We start from the raw sequence: 22,018 nt of genomic DNA, 5'->3' as shown, positions 1-22,018 counted from the left end.
TTAATTATCTTCACTGAGCAAACTGAGAGTCACAATCTCACACTGCAAATAAACTGATTTGGAGGATGCATGGAATAAAAATGGAAAGAAAGAGGAATAAAGAAAAGGGACTGTAGGAGATATTTTTCAGGCTGGGTAGAAAAGGGATTGTGCACCCTGGTGCAGGTGTTTGTAGAAGATGTGGCTTTAAAAAAAGGGAAGAATAAAGCAACCAACCATGAATAAGAGGGAGAAATGCAATTTTGGTGTCAATGCTGAACATTATTAATCCTGCACTACACTTAATGCTGTGTGGAGGGCACAGGGCTGCAGGAGGGAGCAACTTATTGCCATCACATTTACTGAAGAGTGAATCTCCTGCAAAAGCTCTCCAGTGACAGCACACCTGGGCTAACAGGCCATAAAAGCCAGGCACAGCAAATCCCCAGGGAGCTGCCAGGCCCTGGAATTGTGCTGACAGGACCCAAACACTGCCCAGGGGGCCCGGGGTTCAGCTGAGCCAGGCTGGGCTCCCCAATAACGCCTGGGCCTGCCAGAGGCAGCCTGGCTCCAAAGGTTATGGTGAGCTGGAGTCACCTTCAGGACAGGGCACCAGCTGGGGATCCCCCCTGGTCACAGCACCTGCCTGTGCCCTGTCACCCTGAGTCTCACCTGGAGCCCAGGGGGCTGTGCCCAGCCAGGGCCGGCCCCAGGAGCCATGCTCCAACTCTGGGAAGGATTTCTGGGTGATTACATCTAATCCCCTGCTGCTGCAGACAATTATGGTGTAATCTTTTCACACAGAATTAAAGTGATCAGGATTTTAATGGCTCTTGGTGCACTTTGGGGAAGCAGGCGGGCTGGAACTCGGCTTCTAATAATTAGAGTCTCCAGAAACCTAACAAGCTTGAAGAGCAAATGAATGAGAGGTTTTCCCTTTATTTAATTACAAGAAAATAAATACAAATAAAAATTCCCTGAGTTAGTTCCTTTCCTGGAGACAGTTCCTGATCAGGAGGAGGGATATACTGGCTTTGTCACATAATTGGAGCATCCTGCATCTTCAGCAGGGCTCTCAATAATGGTACTTAGGGGAATTCCTAAAAGCTATCACCACACTAATGAAGCTGGTTTCCTCTCTTGCTTTTACAGTCAAATAGCCCTCTAAAAGCTAAACCCTTCATTCTTATTGTCACAAAGAGCAAGGAGAGGTTTTAGTGCTTGGTCAGCCAAGAGCTTCAGAAAGAAGAAATGTGTCGTGAGGCTGTGGCCAGTGGGGAGGCTCCTGTGCCTGCACTTGGAGTCAGAGCCTTCAGCAGGGAGACACAGGACACATGGGGCAGGGGAATTGTTTCCAGGCAGAACAGCCAAACCACTGCCTGGCAAGAATTAAAGCCCAGACAAAAGAGCAACTGCCTCTGCCCTCCATCCTCAGACCAACTGGAGCAAGGGGCTCTGTGGCACCGTGCCTGAGCACTAATTACAGCCCGGGGCAGCGAGGCTGTCAGCTCCCAGTCCCCCACATTAATCCCTTCCTTGCCTCCACAGGGTGCTGGGACAGGGCCCAGCTGCAGCCCCAGAGCAGAGCTGATGGGAAGGCAGGAGCTGATCTCAGGCATTGCTGGCTGCTAGGGCTCCTGACAGAGGAGTGCTGCATGGAGACACCCAGCCAGCCCAGCACAGCACAGCTGGGATGGCACTGGTGCTGGGAGAGGAACTGACCCAGAGCTGCTGGGCCACCCCTGCCCCGGGCAGCTCCATCCACCACCCAGGTGCAAGTCAGCAATTAATCCCAGCCAGTGCCAATACCTACATCAATTCACTAATTGAACCATCTGGCTCAGGTTATTAATGCACAGAGATAAGCAGCCACCACAAACAGCTCCTGCCAGCACAGGCAGCAGTGCTTTCCCTGCTCCCTCCAGTCAGGCTGGAATCCCCGGGGACAGCACCAGCTGAAGCCCTGCTGCCTCTGTCCTTCACAAAGCCATCGCTGGGGCTGGGCTGGGCACAGCCCCACGACAGCCTCGAGCCCAGCCAAGGCAGAAGCCACCCAGCACTTGCTGCAGAGAAGCTGCTGCACCAGAAAAACCCTGTGAGGTCTGTGGAGCACTGGCTGGTGCGCAGCAGCAGCAGCAGCAGCAGCAGCAGCGTGTGGTGCAGTGCAAACCCTCCTGGGATGTGTGAGCTGCAGGCTGAGGGTGGCAGCAGCCAAATCACATCTGCTCAGCAGCACAGCCACAGCACAGAGCGACCAGCACCACCAGTAACCACTCGAGTGCTCCTCCAGTTTTCTCGGTGGGTTTTGAGGTGCACAGGGTGACACAGCCCTGGTGTCAGTGTCACACCCTCTGGCTGACAGGATCGCGCTCAGCTCTCGGGGTTAAAACCCCAAACAACAACAACAACACCCGCAGGCTCCCTGCCCCAGCCAGGACTGATTCAAGTTAACTCTGGTGATTTTTTTTACACAAGTTTTCCCTTTCTGATGTGGCCACTTTGGAGTGGTCAGCTGGAGCATGGGGCTCTGGAGGGACTCTGGTTTGTTCACTGCTTTCCTACCCAAGAGTCACTCTGGGGAAGCTCTGGAGCTGCAGGAGGGGCTGGCAGGAGCCTGTGCTGCCCATCACAGTGTGTGCCTGCTCCTTACCTGATCCTTGAGCTCTGAGAGCTGCCCAGAGAGGTTGGTCACGAGCTTCATGGTGGACTCCAACTTCTCCTGCAGGTTCCTCAGCTCGTTCTGCTCTCCCTCCGAGTCGCTGCTGACCAGTGACATGGCCCTCATCCGGGGGAACCAGTCCAGGTTTCTCTCCTGAGGATCACAGAGCAGGGCACAATTAGTGTTTGCCACCTGAAAACCTGTCCCCAGAGCACGGCACAGGCACAGCTCTGCAGCCACGGAACATTCCTTGGATGCAGCAGCTCTGTTCTTATCTGTAGCTATCTGCAGTTATCTGCATTTGCATCTCACTGGAAAGTTTGCAAAGTGCCAGCCCGAGGCACTGAGGCACTGCTGGGAATTGGGGCTGCTCATTTCAGGTTTCCTCTCCAGCTACTCACTGCCCCCAGCCCTTGCTCCCTCACATACACCTCAGCATAAATGCACAACCACTGGACATTAAACCAGCCCAGATGTCACGTCTGGACAAGCATTTCCCAGTCCTAGAAATCTCCTGCCATCTCACTATCTTTTAATTTGTGTTTGAGGAAGATTTTCTGCTTTTTTGGTCAAGCAAAGCTTGGCTGCGCTCTCTGATAAAAGAAACCAAGTTCTGGAAATTCTTCCATAGCTGAAATACTTCCTTTTTAATGAAAAAGAAAATCCTATTATGACTGTCTGGTTCAGGCTAAAACGAGGGACAGATACAATGCACTGCCTGTAGGGCTTTCCCACAGCCATACAAAGTCTCTCATAGTCCATGTGTAAGTTGCACTCAGGAGTGTCCCTGGACACAGGAATGTCACTGGACACACACTCAGGCTGAGGAGCCTGTACAGAGTCACACAGGCACTCGTGTACTCGCCAGAGATGTTAAAAATAAAGGCAGGAGCGGAACAGAAAGCCACAAAAGAGGAGGAGGGGTGCACCCCACGTCCTGACACCTTACACTTCAACATCAAACTGGTTTCCCATCCAGTCTGGTTCTCCTCCCACGCTGGAGATATGCTCTGAAATGGAAGCTGAACTCGGGCTGGCTGCGATAAGGTGTGTGTGCTCTCACAGGTGACACAGCTGGGGAGCTCTGAACACACCAGGCACGCTGAAGGGCAACTGCTTTAACACCAAGGGATGCTGTTAATCAAAAATCAATCAACACCGCTGATTAACAGCGACCAAAGCTCACCCCACTGGCTGGCCAGGGTCTTCTCTGGGCTCCCAGCTCGTTTTTAAAGCAGCACTGCAAACTCCTGCCTTTTTGTCATTCCCTGCCTGAATCTCCAGCTCCAACCCCTTCCCTCCATGCTCCCCCTCATTCCCAGGAGCATCCATCCTGCTTAATCAGGGCTGTGCACCTCTACAGAGAGCTCCAGTCACATCCTCTCTGCAATTCAGATGCGATGCCAAGACTCATCAGCCTAAATTAGCTGCCTCTGATGTGCCTGGAGTTTCCTTTTGCCAGGATGAGAAGGCAGAAAGCAGAAAGCAGGCCCTTTCCCATGCAGGCACCACAGCATTCCCATGTGATGCAGAACTGCCAGGAAGGCTGTTTGCTCCTGATCTCTGTTTACAGGGCAGATGGTTTCTGCTAATAAAAGGGAGAAAAAAAATCTATGTACAAAAAAAATATGCCTTTACCAAGACAAGTGCCAAAATATTTTGGACTTTAGGGAACGGCAGTCCCACAATTAAGGTTTAATAGTAGGAACAGGCAGCACTGCACTGTGTTCTTCCAGCTGTAGTAAAAGCCTCATTAGGGAGGAGAGGGCAGCTCAACATTTGTGCTCAGGTCCAGCATCTCCCACCCAGGGAAAACCAACAACACCAGCTGCACCTCCTCCTGTTCCCCCAGGGAAGAAACAAGGGCAGAGGACGAGGAAAATTAGACTAAAATGCAATTTATATTGGCAGGATTGCCTGGAGCCTCAGGTCCACATCCTGAGGTTTCTAGGCAGACACTGAAGCTCCTGCCTGCCCCATTCTTGCTCCAGAAATATTCTCCTTATTCCCAAAAACGTTTCTAAGGCCATCCCCAGAGTGTTCCCAGGCCCCATCCTTGAGAAGGATGAAAGGGATGAGGGAAGCACCAACTTTCCCTACCTGCAGTGTTTCATAACAAATACCCCAAGCACTTTCCAACATTACTCTGCAATTTAAGCCAGCACTGCAGCTGCTGCAGAGGCTGTGACTTGATCCTTCCAGGCCTGGAAGGTGAAATCAAACAGCACCCACAGCTTCTGCAGCCTGCTCAGAGCTTGCAAACTCGCTGGGTTTCTGAAAGCCCCAGCCCTCAAAGTCAGGAAATCTTGGCTTTGATTTGAACAAAACCAACAAAGCACCTCTAGTTCTCATGTCAGGCTGAAAGATGAAAACCAAACCGTGAACTCCAGAGGCTGAGGCAGGGGAAGGCTGAGGACAAGGAGACACAGCCCTGTGGGCATCTGAGCTGGGGGCCAGGGCTCACACTTCAGCTGGAACTGGCAGTGCCCTCTAAGTGCTGACCCACCTGGGAAGGGTTAGGGGCACCTGGAAATTCCCTGTGCAGGGACAGCCTCAAGGAAGGACCTGGACATCCCCTGCCCACTGTCACTGATGTGCCTCCCCACTCCCACAGCTGCTGGCACCACCCTAACCCAGCATTTATCCAGACATGTCCAACTGCCACCCAGCAAGAACCAGGGGCTGTCCACCCAAACAGGCTGGGAAAGCACGGGGAGAGAGGTGCAGCTCCATCCCCAGGATGCAGGTAGGGCAGGCACCAGGCAATGCTGCTGGCCCAGGCTGGGGCTGGCTCTCTCCAGAGAGGACAGAGGGAAGCTGCCAGCACGGCAGGACACAGCTGTGCCTCCTGCACACACTCCTCATGCTGGACTTCCCTGGAAACCTTCAGCCTGTTCTTCAGCCCCCCCCCCCAGCCCTGCAGAGAGGAGCTGGATGTGACCAGGCTGCTGACACACAGCCCATCCCTGTCCCTGTCCCTGCTGGGACTGTGGGGGTGTTTGCTTTCAAATAAATATTTAAGCAGAGCCAGCACCAACGGAACGGAGCAGGAATGCTGAAAGGTCAGGGGATGGTGATCCTGCTGGGCCAGCCTGGCTCCCAGCACTGCCACTCAGGGGTCAATAAAAGATTTATATCTCCATGATCCAGTTTCTGCTGAACTTCAGCTCAGCCCTGGGGTGCCTTTAAAGGCACAGCTTCATGTCCATCTTGGGGCTTTGGAGGGGTTTCAGAGGCACTGAGTGAGCTTGGAGAGGGGAGGCTGCCCAAGCTCCTGTGCAGCTGCTGGCACCCACAGACCAACGATGCCCTCTGCACCCTCTGCCCTGGGACACTGGGGTACAATCAGTTCCCCATTCCCAGGATCTTGGGGTACACTCTGCTCTTCTTCCCTTCCCAGGATCCAGGGTACCCTCAGCTCCCCATTCCCAGGATCCAGGGCACCCTCAGCTCCCTGTTCCCAGGATCCCGGGGTGCCCTCAGCTCCCCATTCCCAGTATCCTGGGGTACCCTCAGCTCCCCATTCCCAGGATCCAGGGTACCCTCAGCTCCCCATTCCCAGCATCCTGGGGTACCCTCAGCTCCCCATTCCCAGGATCCAGGGCACCCTGAGCTCCCCGTTCCCAGCCCAGGCCCAGCCCCGGAGCTGCAGCAGCCGGAGCCAGCGCAGCACTGCCGGAAGCTGCCTGACCACAAGGGCTGGGTTTCTGGGTTTCAGGCTGCAGCTCTTTTCTAGGTAAAGTTGGAAAAGTCCCTGCTGCAAGGGCAGCAGCAGCAGTGTCACAGCCGGGTGGGGGTGCTGCCATGCCCCTGGGAAGGCAGAGGAAGCGCTGCTGCCATTCATTCTGAGAAGCGCCGGCTCCTCCCGCCTTCTGCCGAAGAGCTGGTTCTGAGAAAGGCTGAGAGGCGACCTCAGCACGGGCTGTGCCAGCAGAGGCATCCCCCTGCTCCTCCTGGGCAAGGGATGGCAGCTCATGGCAGGCAGTGGAGCTCTGCTCGCCCCAAGGACTCACCGCTCCTCTCCAGGGTCCCCATGTACCCCGTGCCTCAGAGTTACGGGTGCTGAAGGGCTAATTCAGCCCTCTCCAAAATAAATCCCCATAGCTGCCAGCAAAGGGCTGCCCAGCAGCATCATTTACAGAATCACGGAATTATTTTGCTTGGAAAAAACCTCCAAGATCACCAATCCCCATCTCCACCTTGTCACCCAGCCCAGAGCACCGAGTGCCACGTCCAGTTGTTTCTTGAACACAAGCAGGGAAAGGCAGCAGCAGCAAATTTCAGTTTCTGTCATGGGAAGTTAAAAATCAGACCCACACAGCTACAAAAGAGCTCTGTGAAGCACTCTGAAAATGCATCTGTTTGTTTGTGGTGAGATGGGACTCCTCTTGGGTCTTTCTTGAGCTTCCTGGAAAAATCCCCACATCAGGTTCTGTCTCTGCTGCAAAGGGCTCACCATCACTTCTTCCACACAGAGCTGCACTTCTCCCCTCCATAAAAAACAGCTCCTGATGGTGTCTCCCCCCTCTACACAGAACATTCTAAATTCCTCCTATGCCCTGTGTTGTCCCACAGGAGGCTGACAACACAAGGTTCAGGGTGCAATAAGCTCCCTTTCTCTGTTCAATACCCAGGTGGCACTTGGGCTGGTGCAGGGCAGGGAACCTGGAACACAGACACCATTCCCAAAGGTGCAGGATGACCATGGCCCTACCCCTGGGACAGCTCTGCTGTAGGTGACTGCCTGGAGCCCAGCTGAGCACAGCCAGCCCGATGGAGCCCAGGGCTCCTGAGGGCCCTGTCCGGCCTGCCGAGAGGATAAGGCCACGTCTCCACACCACCTCCTCCCGTTGGGCTGTTTGATCCCACTGAAGTAGGGCACGCTACGCCCCCAGAGCTGGGCAGGACAAGCGATTCCCCAGCAGAGGCTGAGCTGCACAGCTGGTGGCAGTGGCTGCTGTCACCCACATCCTCTTGCACAAGGGCCAGCGGGGTCAGGGGATGACTCAGGGCCGGCCTCACCCCAGCCCGGGGCCACCTCGGGCACGCTCGGCCCCAGGGGCTTTCTGGTCCCAGGGTTTGCGTTCCCAGTGCTGGTTTGTGTTCCCAGGGCTGGTTTGTGTTCCCAGTGCTCACCCCACGGTTTCCAGGCAGGAGCCTTTCCCCTCTCCGACAGGCACCCACCCTGGCAGCTGACTGGGATCCGCCCAAAGCCGGCGTTATGCAAACATCCATTCCCCAGAACTGGCCTGAAGCCTTTCCTTCTGCTTTCATCCACTCAGGCCCTGCTCACACACACACTCAGCCCAAGGGGAACCTTTGCCTGGTCAGCTGGGATGCCGACCCGAGATTCCCAGCATGGATACCAGGTGGTTTATCCCAGAAGATCAAGCACTGGGTTGGAAGGGATCTCAAAGCTCATCTTGTTTCACCCCCTGCCATGGCAGGGACACCTTCCACTGTCCCAGGTGGCTCCAAGCATTGTCTAAGCTGCCCTTGGACACTTGCAGGGATGGGGAAGCCAGAGCTGCTCTGGGCACCCTGTGCCAGAGCTGGGGAAGATGAGGCTGACCATTCCTTTCTGCCAGTGCAGCTCCTGGTTTGCACCAAGGGTGGAACACGTTCCTCCCTGTGTGAGCACAAAGCTCAGCCCGTGCCTATGACACAGTGTTTCCAGCAGCCCAGGGCCTGCTGCCAAACACTCCAGGCTCTTCCAAGCCTCTGCCATGATTTCTTGATTAACCCTGTAATTATATTGGCTAACTCTGGCCAGCTATCTCAAGATGCAGCTTGTTGGGAAGTTACCACCAAACAAAGCACTGTCAGCTCCAGGTCACATCCTGACCTCCTTGGTCTTCCTCCTCCTCCTCCTCCTCTCCCAGCTTGCACCAGTACCACGGTGACTGGTAGCCCCAAAACCCCAATTTCCTCATCTGTAACCCAGTCATTTGCACGGGCTGCTCCCTCCTGTGTCTGCAGCTGGTTTGCTCAATATTGATATGACAAATCTCTCCTATTTGACTCTGCCTGAAGTACAGGATTTCCAGGCACAAATGACAGATGAACATAACTACATTTCCAGCACTTTCTCAGACTGTAATTTCATGTCCATATGTCTTTCACCAGCGCTGGAATCATTAAGGGCCTTTTGGAATGCTTTGGGTTGGAAGTATCCTGGTGTGCCCTTGTCATTCCTGGGGTGCTGCAGTGCAAAGCCAGTCTTGGCCATCTCCAGCTGAACTGGGTTTCATGGAGAGCCTGGGACACGGCCACTCCTCAAAGCCATCACCACTGCTGAATGCCACCTTCCTGCTGGGTTTCAGAGCAGTGACTGTCCCTGCTGGATAACTCCCTGGGAAAGGCTTCAAGTCACACTTACACTTCTAAAAGGATGCAGTTTAAAAGCCTGACACTGATGGAATCTCATCTTCACTTACCAGGAGGCTGTGCCTTGGCAGCAGTCACTCAAACCCAGAATCAGAAACACTTTACAGGACAGAGCTCAGGACACCAAAGCCCAAAAATATACTTAAAAAAGCTGAATAATAAAAAAAGCCCAATAATATACTTAAATCCCCAGCTTTGTACACAGAGGTTAGCTAAGGTACAAAGGGAAATCTGTAACCTTCATTCCTATTCCAAATTCCTTTAAGGCTACCTGTGCCATCACTCCTATTTGTAAATGGTTCCTTTTCAATGACAACACAATCCAGATTTGGAACTCAGTGCCCTCGATCTGGACATGGAGCTTGGGCAACTGTGACACCTCTGCCTCATTTCTGCAATAAAGGCTGCTAATGACACAGATCCTGCTTGGACTGAAAACAAAGGGGAACTGCAGGAGCTAGTCAGGAAGATCCATGCTAACAACTTTCCCAAAGCAGCCTTTACTTTTTAATGAGCACATCTGCATGCACAACCCCTGACAGCCCAGGCTGCTCGAGGGGCAGAGCAGGGGATGCAGGAGTCGGGCATGCAAATATTTGTCTGTGCTGTGACAGCCCATGCAGCTGCCTGCAGACAGCTCAGGAATGCACACAAACCCCGGGTGCCTGTGTGGTTTTCTCCTTACCGAGCTGCAGAGTGAGAGATTTTTACATATTCTAAATGCCTGCACACAGCTGGCTGTGGCAGAGCCCTGCCAAGGCCCCAGTGACAGCTGAGCTGGCAGGGCTGCTGTGCTGCCCAGGCTGCCACAGCAACTGCAGGCAGAGGGCAGAACTCCAGGAGGAATTCTCAAGCCAGGATGGGAAGATAAGACATTTAAATGAACTAATCTGCAGGGAGTTGCACGGAGTTCACATGAGTCATCTGGGTGTGGATGTCAATGTCTGGCCAAGGCAATAAGTGGATCCCCCCACCTCCCACACACAGGGTGTTATTCAGACATCACCTGATCTTCCTGGTGACTGCAGAGCCTCCAGAACCGGGGCCTTTGTTCCTGGGAATCACAGGAGGCACCCTCAGCATCCTTGCCCATGCTCCAAGCACGGAGCCAGCCCCTCTCTCTGCAGGATGGAGTAGAAACACCCCTGCTCTGACCAGCAGAGCTGTACAAACACCAGGAGCTGAACATCACCTCTGCCACCAAGAGACGCTTCCCCACATCCACAGCACTGTCTGTGCCATTAAACTGATATTAAGGAGGTGGCTCAGGGATGCAGTGCCAAGGGCACTGCTCCACGCCAGCTGCTGAGATCCCTTTGCCATCTCAGGGCACCACGAGGCTGCCAGGGCAGGGGGGCAGCAGGGCAGGGTGGCTCAGGGCAGCAGTGGGGTGTGCACAGCCTCAGCTTCCCCCACCCCACCCCTGCAGCCCCATTCCCTGAGCATCTCCAGCGATTCCCAGCACGGATTCCTGAGATGCCCCGAGTTTGACATCATCTGTGGCAGCAGGCACACGCTCCCCTCCTGATGAAAGAGAACATTATCCCTGTTTACAGCAGCAGGAATTCCAGCCTCCATCAGCAGCCTGGACCTGCAGCTACAAGCCCAGGGCAGCCTGGCCCTGCATGGGACTGAACCAAACCAGTCCAGATCCAGAGCCACCAACAGCCCCAAACTGGTGCCAGAACAGGGCTATGGGAGGGAGAGTGACAGTGCCACAGCAGCACTGTCAGAACAGTTAACAGATTTTATTTTACAGAATCCCAGACTGGTTTGGGTTAGAAGGGACCTTAAAGCTCATCTCACTGGGCAGGGACACCTCCCACTAGTCCAGGCTGCTCAGGTCAGATCACTGCTGGGCTTTTTTGATTTTTTTGGTCAGTCTTCAGTGCCCTAAACTCAACTCTATTTCCCAGTGCACCTGTTGACTTCTTTCCTCGTGATGTGTTTGAACTTAATGAGCTTCTGTCTGTGAAGAAATATAAAATTCACTAAGGAATTGTAGTTAATAATTGATTTTCAAGGCTACAATTTCTTTTAATGTGGGGCCAGGATCGTGAAGGGTGCAGGATGAATGCTATGGGCCAGATCCAGCTCTGCCATACCCAATACAGTGGGAATCCTCAAAGCTGCCTTTCTACACACATTATTTTTAGACAAGAAAGCATCAAAATTCAAGATCACTTTTCAAGGTGCCTGAATATTCACTAACTGCATAAATGAAATTGTCCAGGATTCTTTTGATACCACAGTGCTTAAAATATTCTTAAAGCACTGCACAAGCAGCACTGGAAGCAGCTCACAAACTGACAGTGGATATAATTTAAGTGTCCTAAATTCTTTAACTTTTTTCTTTACTGTTTTGTAGTGTCATAACAACCCACAAATACTAAATGGCAAAGGCAATTTTTAAAATTTGTATTTTCTTAATATTTTTTTCTTTCATTTACCGAGGGACAGAAATCCGAGTATTCTGAGGGCATTTTGTTTGGAGTCAGAGCACAGGTGAAACATTTGAGGTGTGTTCTGCCATCACAGGGGGACTTGGAGCACATGATGCTTCCTAGCCCAGCTCCTAAAAACGGGCACAGGCAGCAGCTGAACGCTGGTCCCACGCACAGACAGCCCAGGGAGGACGTGCCCCATCTCTGTCACTATCCAAGATGTTACAGTGCCACCTTCAGTCGGAAACACGGGAGGAAAATCCCTTTACAAGCCAGCCATGCCCCAAGGAGGCTTCCCAGGAGAGGCTGGTGGCTGCTAAGGCAGCCCCTCCACAGTGAATCTCTGCCCAGGCACTCATGGCATCAATTTAATTTAAAGCTTTCCTCAGTCTGTCCCTCTGCATGCACGGGATTTTGTCCAGAGAGGCTGAGGCTGGGGAGTCCCCATCCCTGGCAGTGCCCAAGGCCAGGCTGGAGCAGCCTGGGACAGTGGAGGTGTCCCTGCCATGGCAGGGCTGGCACTGGGTGGGCTTTGAGGTCCCTCCCAACCCAAACCAATCTGGGATTCTGTGAGCACAGAAAGCCTGAGGAACAGATGAACTAGGCCCCACCCAAATTATCCCTAAAAACACCTTAAATGGGAAAAACCCCACTTCTGGCTCCTCCAGCAGCATTTAAAACAGGTCTGGTAGAAAAACAGATTAATCATTTTTTACACCCAGATTTCAGGGCAGAAAAGGAAGTTCGAATGTTAAAGGACACTGGGAAGAAATTGATTTTCAGAGTAAGCTTTGCCAAATGGCTCCTCAGGAATCCATGGACTGCAGAGGACTCCAGAGGCAGGGCACAGCAGCCTGAGCCTGGGGCAGGATGATGCCAGAGCACTGAGGTGAAATCCACATTTCCTGCCTGTCCCACACTCCTGCAGGCACACCCCACATTCACCAGCCCTCACTGAGACCTGCTCTCAGATCTTCATTAAAAATTGGCTCATGAAATGCAAACCCCACCAACTACAGACACACTCCAAACCTCTACCTAGAGCACATGGTTACATAAAATTGCATCTGCATGAGACACTCTGGCTATGCATAATTTATCCCTACTCCCATGCACACACAGTAATTAGCCCTTGCTGACACTTAATGAATGGGAATTCTCATAAAAGTTCTCCAGTTTTTGTGCTTCATGCAAACATATTCAGTGACTAATTTTTGGTTCTTATCTAATCCAAGCCGTTCATCTGAAATAATGAATTGGTTGCCAACTGAAACTTTCTTTTAACTGCTTTTAACAACAACAAAAACACAGCACAAAATCATCTTTTAGAGGCAAAAGCACAACACAAAATTGTCTTTCAGAAGCAAAAGCCCTTCAGAAGTGCAGTGCTTCCCCCTGAAGTCATGCGTGCTGCGGGGGGATAAAGGAAGGGAGCAAAATAATCAGGCAGGCTGGGAAGCAGCAGTGATGCACTTGGTTATCTCACTGTGCTAATCCTCCATCAGGTGACTGCTCACAAGATTGCTTTAAGCCCTCATTACTGAGGGAGGACTCCAGAAGTAGGACGGACACTCTGGTGACCCCAGAATAACACGTTTGACCTTGGAGAGGGCTCGGGGGGATTGGCAGAGCCACCCCAGGGAGATGGAACCTCCCAGCAGATGTGCAGGGAGGGGGGCAGCAAAGTGCTCTGCTCTGAGGAAATCACCCTGAAATTCTAGAAATCAAACAGCTTTTGCTCCCTGGCCAGAAGACACATATTAGTGCCTGGGCTTTGGATGTAATTCCAGGAGCTCTGAACCTGCAGCTTGGCAGAGATGAGGCTTTTAATTCTCTCATTAAAAGCCCTTCCAATTGAGTAGACATTAATTGTAGATTTTCACAATAATAAGCTCAAATCATATGACAACAAATCCTACAAGTCAGTTGGAGATATTTATACCAGGACAGGTTATAACCTGTTGGTTGTGCTTCAGACACTTCCACCAGCTTGAAAATACTCCCCCTAAATGTGAATTTAAGGCAGAACAGCTTCTCTTCCCCTGATCCAAGCCATGGGGAGTACCTGGCTGTCACCACTCACTGTCACCTACTCCAGCACACACAGAGAGGGCTCTGGAGGCTGGGAAGTCACAGGTACATTTACAAAATAAATTAAATACAATACAGAGCATTGTACCAAATATTCCACTGTATTGGTCTCATCTAGGGAAAAAAAAAGCAAAACTCCAAACTCACCTTGATCATTTCTGCCACATAACTCTCAGGTCCTGTGTATTCTGTGGAATCTTTGACTTTCACTAAGACAATAAAGCACAAATAGTGCCACATGTTGTGCTCTTCCTTAATGTGCTCTTCAAAGGTCACTGTCTTGTTGTCAAACTTATCTCTCTCCAAACCTGTGAGAGGACACAGGGAGAAGAACCCTGAGTGTTTGCCAGCTGGGGAGCAGGAAAATCAGCTCTAGGACAAAACTGATTTCTAAAGTCTGCTGCACTTCTGCAAGTCACAATCACTCTGGAATGGACACTGAATAGCAGGATAAAATGTGACAAACAGCCAGGGAGAGAAGGAAGGGGAGAAGGAAGGGGAGAAGGAAGGGGAGAAGGAAGGGGAGAAGGAAGGGGAGAAGGAAGGGGAGAAGGAAGGGGAGAAGGAAGGGGAGAAGGAAGGGGAGAAGGAAGGGGAGAAGGAAGGGGAGAAGGAAGGGGAGAAAGGAGGAGAAAGAAGAAGAAGAGAAAGAAGAAGAAGAGAAAGAAGAAGAAGAGAAAGAAGAAGAAGAGAAAGAAGAGAAAGGAGAGGAAAAAAGGTCAGACAAGAAAGAGAAGAAAGAGGAAGAGAAGGAAGAGAGTAAAGTGTAACAAGTACTGCTTATATTTATTATACATAACAGAAAAAATTGGTTAAAAAAGGCAACAACCCTGTAGCAAGCAGTTAGTTGGATTTCATAACACATCTCCTATTTTTGGGCAAACTGATAGCAAAAGCAACGTTTGCTTTGCAGCAAATTTCCAAAGGTTACCCCGTCAGGCTGTGTGTTATGCAACATGGCAGGACCATGTCAGTCAACCACAGCACCTCCACTCCCAACCTCCTGGTGGGAAAAGCTTCCACAGGCACGCTTGGAAAAAATGACTGCTCATAAAAATCCCTCCTGTTCCCATAGGAAACTGTTCTTCGAGGCAGAGGGGAAGCAAGAGCTGAAGTCTTGAGGAAAAATGGCATCCTGAGCATTCCCCATCTGCTCCTGCTGCCAAGCTGCAGTGCACGTGGTACCCAGAACATGAACTGGCTGAGGAATGCAAGGAGGAACAGCCAGCAATTCAAGGCTTTTTCCTCTGAGCCTGCAGCTCTCCCTGGCTCACCCAGAGTAACCCCTTCTTGTTAAGTGTGTCTCCACACTTACCACAAATAAAGCAAGTTGTTTTTAAAATTTCTTCTTTCTTCTGTTTTTCACTCCTTAAATCAGCAAAGGTGTCAATGATCACCCCAAAAATCAGGTTCAGGACAATGATGATGACCATGAAGAAGAACAACAGATCATAGATCACTCTAGCAGCAAAGAGAGGCTCCTGCAAGACACATTTTGGAATTATTAACAGCCCAATTAGGTACACATCTCACCCTTAATACAACCCTGCCCCACACTCCTTTGCCTGAGGTTCTCCCCTGCTGATGCTCTCCAAGGGGAACTCACAACTCAAAACATTAAATGAAACTAAAAAGCAAAAATCACTGAAAGAAAAGCCAAATTGATCAGCTGCCAGTGTGGGATCTCTGCAGAGCTGTTCTTCCTGTGTCCAAGACTTTGGACTTCTCTCACTTTCACAAGAGAAAAAACTCTTCTGTCACACACTGAAATTTGTTCTCACCCCTCCCTGAAGCCCTTCCAAATTATATACTTATATTAATCTGCAGTGTATCAACAGAGGATCAGTGTGGACCATCAAGTTTTTAACTGGAATTTAATATCATTAATTGCATTTAATAGCTGTGTAAGCTGGACTTTTCAGTGCACATTCCACATTTACTGCAGGCCTGAATATCCAAAATATCCAACCCCCATTTTCACAATGATCCTGCCAGTCAAGTATCAAATTTATTATTAAGAATTAAGTAACTTTGAAGGCTAAGTTTTAGAAAAAAACTTTGAAATGTCAGGTAAAACAAAAAAGCACTGCCCCCAGTGTGGCTTTGGGAGTGACAGCCTGAGCCTCAGATCACAGAACCAGCACAGAATGGCAGAATGGGTGGGAAGGGACCTTAAATCCCACCCAGGGACACCTCCCACTGTCCCAGGTGCTCCAGCCCCAGTGTCCAGCCTGGCCTTGGGCACTGCCAGGGATGCAGGGGCAGCCACAGCTGCTCTGGGCACCTGTGCCAGGGCCTGCCCACCCTGCCAGGGAAGAATTTCTTCCTAAATGATGGACAAAAAATCTTAAACAGCAGTCAGAGGGGGAGCCAGAGGGGTGTTATGGAAAATTCCTGCTGCTTAGCCTGGCCCTCACTCTGATGACAGCTCCAAACCACATCATCCTTCCTCCCCCACACTCCCACCAGCCCAGCCTGGTCCCTGTCCTCTCCCCCCTCCCATTGACACACTGCCTCTCCCTAGGGATGCTCCCACCAAAGCTGGTGCCCCTGGCATCCAGCAGCCACCTCAGCATTCCCTGAGCACCTCAGGCTCCTCCCTCACTGATCTGTGCTCATCTCCTTCCTTCAGCTCCCACTGCTGCTCTCTGGGCCCACTCTGGACATGCCAGAAGTGATGAAAGCCTGGGAGGTGTGGCTGGTGCTTGGTGTGCCCCCAGGGATGTATCCCCAGGGATGTATCCCCAGGGATGTGCCCCAGGGATGTCCCCCAGGGATGTTCCCCCAGGGATGTCCCTCTGTGTGTTCAGAGCAGTGCACACACGCTCTCCCAGCAGAGCAGATGCCAGCCCTGCTCAGTAGCACTCCTCCACCCCCAGCCCTGGTAATTTACCTCTTTGGAAGGTTTCCTGAGCACATCACCTACTCCACCCCCGCTCCTGAGCCCGTGACTCAGAACAGTAACAATGCACATCAGCAGCGTCTCGCACGTATGCTCCTTGTTCTCTTCCTCCAGCTCCTCAGTGAGCAGCTCTGGGAACACAGCAAGCAAAGACACGTTTCACAGCCAAGATTAGCTCTAAATCCTCCTCTCCATTCTTTGCTGGGTATGCTCTCTCCCCCCTCACACTGCCAGCCTGTGCTGCAAATCCCTGTAGGTTCATTCCCCAAATAATCACAGAGCAGTGTGGGTTGGGGGCACCTCACTCATCCAGCCCCTGCCCAGCAGGGTCACCTGGAGCAGTGACACAGAACACAGCCAGGTGGGGCTGGGATGTCTCCAGAAAGGGAAACTCCACAATTCCCTGGGCAGCTGCTCCAGGCTCTGCCCCCTCCATGGAGAGAAGCTCTTCCTCGTGCTGAGGCAGAACCTGTTTTGGTTTATGGCCACTGCTCCTTGTCCTGTCACTGGGAACCACTGGGAAGGGTCTGACACCCCCTGGGGATATTGTAAGGATTGATGGGATCCCCTCTCAGTCTTGCCTGGACTAAACAGGCCCTAAACAGTCTCTGCCCATAGGGGAGATGCTCCAGACCCCTCCCCATCCCATGGCCTTCCCTGGACCCTCTCCAGAGCCCCCTGGGAGCAGATCTCCTCCCTGCCCTCCTCTCCCCACCACCAGTTTTCCTTTGTGCCTGAACTGCTGCCTGTGACTCGGTGAAATCTCTCTCCATCCCTGCTCTCATGCACAGCTCAGCTCAGCAGATGCCTGTTTATACAGAACCCGAGCTTTTTGACAGCTCAGAGGACAAAGTGTTGCCTCTTCCACTCTCCCCTGGTGCCTGACAGATTGCACAGCCTTTGGGCTGCACTCAAAATGGCAACTTCCACTCGGAGCTTTCAAATGGCTAAAAGATCCCTGCTTGTGGAAACAGCACTCTGCCAGAAAAGCAGCACACCTCTTCTGACCTTCTCTTCGCTCAGCTCGAGGCTCCAACTTCACTGCTTCACTTGCAGAGCTGCTAAAATCCACTCCCTAACCTCACACACTCCCCTGTACCCATTAAACAGCTCACAGAAACGCTCCTGAGCAGATCCCACCTTCCCACAGCCAGCCCTGCAGGGGCCCCAGTCCCTGTGCAACCCTAAAATAACCAAAACCCGAGAGCAGAGGCCAAATATGGGGCAGCAGGAACATCCCTGAGCACACAGGACCCTGGCACTATGCTGATTATTTGTCATACACAAACATCCCTGAGCTTTCCTTCCTGCAGCCAGCGAGAAGGAGCTGAGAGAAGCAGCTTTTCCTGCAGCAAGGCTGAATTTTACTGTCTCAGAGAGGACCCCTGAGCCAAGCAGAGCCTCTCCTCCTGTGAGCAGGGGCTGGTGGCCATCGCTGACCTTTGGTGGCCATGCAAGAGCTGCCCTTCCCAGAGAAACTGGGATGTTCTGTCTGCCCCTCCCAGCCAGCACCGTAAATCTCCCACATGGAAATTGCATTTTCTAGGAATAAAACTGAAATATTTCAATACCCAGGTAATATCTCACTTTCTTGATCTCCCAAAGCCCCCAAACCTATCCTTGTCTACTTAATCCATCAAGCACTTCCTGCCATGATATTAAAAGAGTTTCCTTAGTTTGAGACAGAAACAATGCTGCCAATGAACCATATTTCACAGGGCATTATCCTCTGAGATCACATTTAATAGCCTCATGTTTTAAAATAATAAACTTTGCAAAGAGGCAAACTGCATCTCTTCCTTCTGCAATTGATGCAGAAAATTAAAGAGTATGGCAGTGTTTTATGAAGTCTGGTTTAGTTGTAAGTTTCTCTGCTTTAGTCACTTCATGTAAAAGATGTTATTTATGCTGCTGGCCTCAATTAATCCTATCTCAAGTTAATCTCGTGATAGCTTTGTTCTCAAATTTATTGCATAGGATTTTCTAAAGAAGCCATTTTAATTGAAGGTGATTAAGTAAAAGAAGAGTGCAAACTCAGGGTGTGAGTTAGCAACCCCAGAGAGGTACTCACGGTCTGAGGGGATGATGGAGGAGCAGTTTTCACTGCTCCCTGCCTTGCACACATCTGAGTAGAGGAACTCTCCAGTCATGGTCTCACCGGGCTCTGTGCGATCTGAAACCACAAAATGCTGCATCAAAGGATGCTCCAAACCTTGCAAGGTGACTCCTCAGGTGTTGGGGCTCCCCATCACACTCAGTGTGCAATTACAAGGCATTTAGAGCAGTACCTTACCCTAGAGTTTAGAAGGGCACAGTTACATCCTGATTTACACACGCCATGGTTTTAAATTCAACCGCAAAACCTCTTTTATTTCACAGAATCCCAGATTCACTGAGGTTGGAAAAGACCTCCAAGATTCTCCATTTAGTGGCTGATGCCCCAGCCCAGAGCACTGAGTGCCACATCCAGCCCTTCCTTGGGCACCTCCAGGGATGGACACTCCAAACCTCCCTGGGCAGCCCTTTCCAAGGCCTGACCACCCTTTCCACGGAGAAATTCCTGCTGCTGTCCCACCTGGGCACCCCTGGCACAGCTGGAACCCATTCCCCTTGTCCTGTCCACGCCCTGGGGAACAAGAACCAACACAACCCGGGGGAAGGAGCTGCCGGCACTGACCTGGCAGCAGGGTCTCGTTGGGCAGCTTGTCCACTTCCAGGATGAAGTCATCCTTGAAGAAGAGGTAGCCCACGATGGAGAACAGGTAGACCAGGATGAGGGCGAGCACGGCCGTCAGGATGATGGAGCGCCCGTTGCGCGTCACGCTCTTGATGACGTTGAGCAGCGTCTCCTCCCGGTACACCAGGTCAAAGAGCTGGGGACAGCCAAGAGCAGCACGTGGGGCACCAGCAGCACTGCTGCCACCGTGCCCTGGCCCAGCAGCAGCGGCTGAGGCAGCTGTGCCCTCCCCTGCAGCAGCCCATGCTGCGGGCAGGTGCTCCTGCCCCGGTGCTACACACACAGCAAGCTGCCAGCACAGACTGCTGCCTGCCTTTCATTTCATAGTATTATCTACCCCCTCACAGCCTCCAAACAGCTCACTGCACGTTGCAATTTGCTGTTTTCTTTAAATCTTAATTTATTGAGCATTTCATTAAGTAAGCAATATTTTCCCCCAAAAATCTGTGTTTGGATTTCTCTGCTGATGTTTCCTTCATTTTTCAATGGGTCTGGGATAACCCACAGCAGAGCCCAGACAGGTTGTGGCTGTGATCCTGATGGATCACAGGACAGGTATTTGTTAAACTCCATGAACACAGCAAATAACCAGCTCAGGTACCAGAGGATGTGGCAAACACCAACCAAAGCCACAAAAATAGCCTGTTCTGAATGGGATTCAGCTTTGCTTCAACACTGACACATCTTCTCCAGCACCACTAGATCCCCCCCTTCAGTGTTATTCTAGAAGCACTGCGCTGTGCAAGGTGAATCCCACCCCAGACAGAGGGAATGTGTGCCAGGAACCGTGTCCATCTGTGAGGGCTGGAGCCATGGAGACACTCCAGAGCCATCCAGCTGCTCAGAAAGCACAGACACTGTGCTACAGTTATTGATAATAACACAGCAAAGCATCTCAGCCCATCTCATTCTGCCCCATGGCAGGGACACCTCCACTGTCCCAGGCTGCTCCAAGCTCCAGCCTGGCCTTGGGCACTGCCAGGGATGCAGGGGCAGCCACAGCTGCTCTGGGCACCTGTGCCAGGGCTGCCCACCCTGCCAGGGAAGAATTTCTCCCTCATATCTCATCTAGACCTCTCCTTTTTGGTTTAAATCCACCCCCCCATGTCCTCTCCCTGTGTGCAAGAAGTCACACATCAGCAGAAAGGATGTGGCAGGAGTCCTGCTGTCTCCCTCAATAAATTCTCCTAAAGAAAACCTCCAGTCTGTGGCTCTTCCCAGTGTCTGTGCAACAGTTTCCCAGCAGAAAAGCAGAAATTTTCCTGGATATGCCCAAGATGGGAGTTCACAAACAGAGCAGATGATGTTCTGAGGGCCAAGCCAACACCCACCAAGAGGCTGTAAAAGAACTCGTGCACGAAGAGCCCCAGGGCACAGATGAGCAGGTACAGCAGGTGATAGAGGAACTCCACGTCCATGATCATGGCCTTGTACCCTCGCGTGAAGGTTCCGCAGTTACCCACAAAACTCATCAGGAAAATGATTTTATTACAAACCTAAGGGAAGATCAATCATAAATTAGTTACAATATCATGGAAAACAGAACTGTTTTTTCAAGCTGAAGGTAACTAGGCACTTTTCTGGGCAATCCTTTCCAATGCCTGACCACCTTTCCATGGGCAAATTCCTGCTGTGCCCACCCTGAGCCATTCCCTCTGCTCCTGTCCCTGTTCCCTGGAGCAGAGCCCGATCCCCCCGGCTGTGCCCTCCTGTCAGGAGCTGTGCAGAGCCACAAGGGCCCCCTGAGCCTCCTTTGCTCCAGGCTGAGCCCCTTCCCAGCTCCCCCCCATCAGACTCACAGTGCATCATTTCATGAGCCTCACTCAACCCCATAAATTCTGAGACACTTTGGGTGAATAACCTCATGCTTTAGGTCACAGACTCCTCTCCATGCTTGTCTGAAACTGGAGCTGTTCCTGCACTGAGCTCTGTCTGCAGAATCTGTCTGCAGGTTCCTGGGGAACCAGGATTAAATGAACGACTCAGACCCTCGTGTGAGGAGCAGCCCAAAGAGGGAATTACTCCTCCGAGCAGTCCCACCAGCACGTCCCAGGCTATTTCTGCTCCGCATTTTCACACAGGGGTAAGGAACCCTTACATCAGGGGCAGAGGAGGTCAGAGAAGCCCCCGGGTGCTTACATTGAAGGCTCCCAGCAGGAAGAGGGTGGGCTGCAGCCCCACGGAGAAGATGAGGCGCAGGATGGTGGAGGCGATCAGGGCGCGGATGCCGTGCGGCTTGGGCAGGGCGATGACGATGGCCAGGGAGATGAGCATGGCTGTCCACAGCAGCCCAGACAGGTGGGGCTCCAGCGTGCCTGGGCAGAGGCAGAACACACCATTGCTGCCCAGCCAAACCCAGCAGAGCACTGCCACGGGTCCTGCCTGGCTGGGCATCACCCACCCGTTCAGGCAGCCCTGGTGGCACAGCAGCACCTGAGCCCAGAGCCTGCAGCAGCTTTAATTACAAACGCGTTACTAAATCATTGTGCAGGTGATAAGTGCTACGGGATCTTCATTGTGGTGCTCACACCTGAGTGCTGAGGGCCCTTTGCAGCCCCTTTTGCTGTGCAGAGGCAGTGCCTGGGCAGGTGAGGACACTCCCTGACACTCCCCCTGATGTGCTTTTGGTCAGACCCTCACACCCACTTTTGGCATCTTTTGCTATTTCTGGGTCTATTTAGACTGTCCCCTGAGACTGGCTGCTTACACAACACTGAGCCTGTGTAGCTAAAAATACACTTCCCTGAAAGAGCCATAAAAAAGATCCAACCCAAAACACCATTTACCCAGGCCTATGCAGAATGCCAGACACCTCTTCC

At 51.9% G+C, this 22,018-nt stretch overlaps 1 protein-coding gene across 1 annotated transcript in view; it reads right to left on the bottom strand.

The window, feature by feature from the left end:
• ITPR1 (inositol 1,4,5-trisphosphate receptor type 1) overlaps positions 1-22,018 on the bottom strand; it is a 161,515-nt gene that overhangs the window by 3,880 nt on the left and 135,617 nt on the right. Inside the window, exons 53-60 of the mRNA XM_054639984.2 lie at positions 21,339-21,514; positions 20,531-20,695; positions 19,140-19,335; positions 18,534-18,635; positions 16,454-16,593; positions 14,876-15,041; positions 13,708-13,868; positions 2,630-2,791 (exon numbers count right to left, since the gene is read on the bottom strand). Coding sequence (XP_054495959.1) covers positions 2,630-2,791; positions 13,708-13,868; positions 14,876-15,041; positions 16,454-16,593; positions 18,534-18,635; positions 19,140-19,335; positions 20,531-20,695; positions 21,339-21,514 — 1,268 coding nt within the window. The remainder of the gene's footprint in view (positions 1-2,629; positions 2,792-13,707; positions 13,869-14,875; positions 15,042-16,453; positions 16,594-18,533; positions 18,636-19,139; positions 19,336-20,530; positions 20,696-21,338; positions 21,515-22,018) is intronic.

This window comes from Agelaius phoeniceus, chromosome 11 (assembly GCF_051311805.1).
Source record: "Agelaius phoeniceus isolate bAgePho1 chromosome 11, bAgePho1.hap1, whole genome shotgun sequence".
NCBI lineage: Eukaryota > Metazoa > Chordata > Aves > Passeriformes > Icteridae > Agelaius > Agelaius phoeniceus.
Note: the sequence above shows the minus strand (reverse complement) of the source record. Positions and strands in the feature narration are given on the sequence as shown.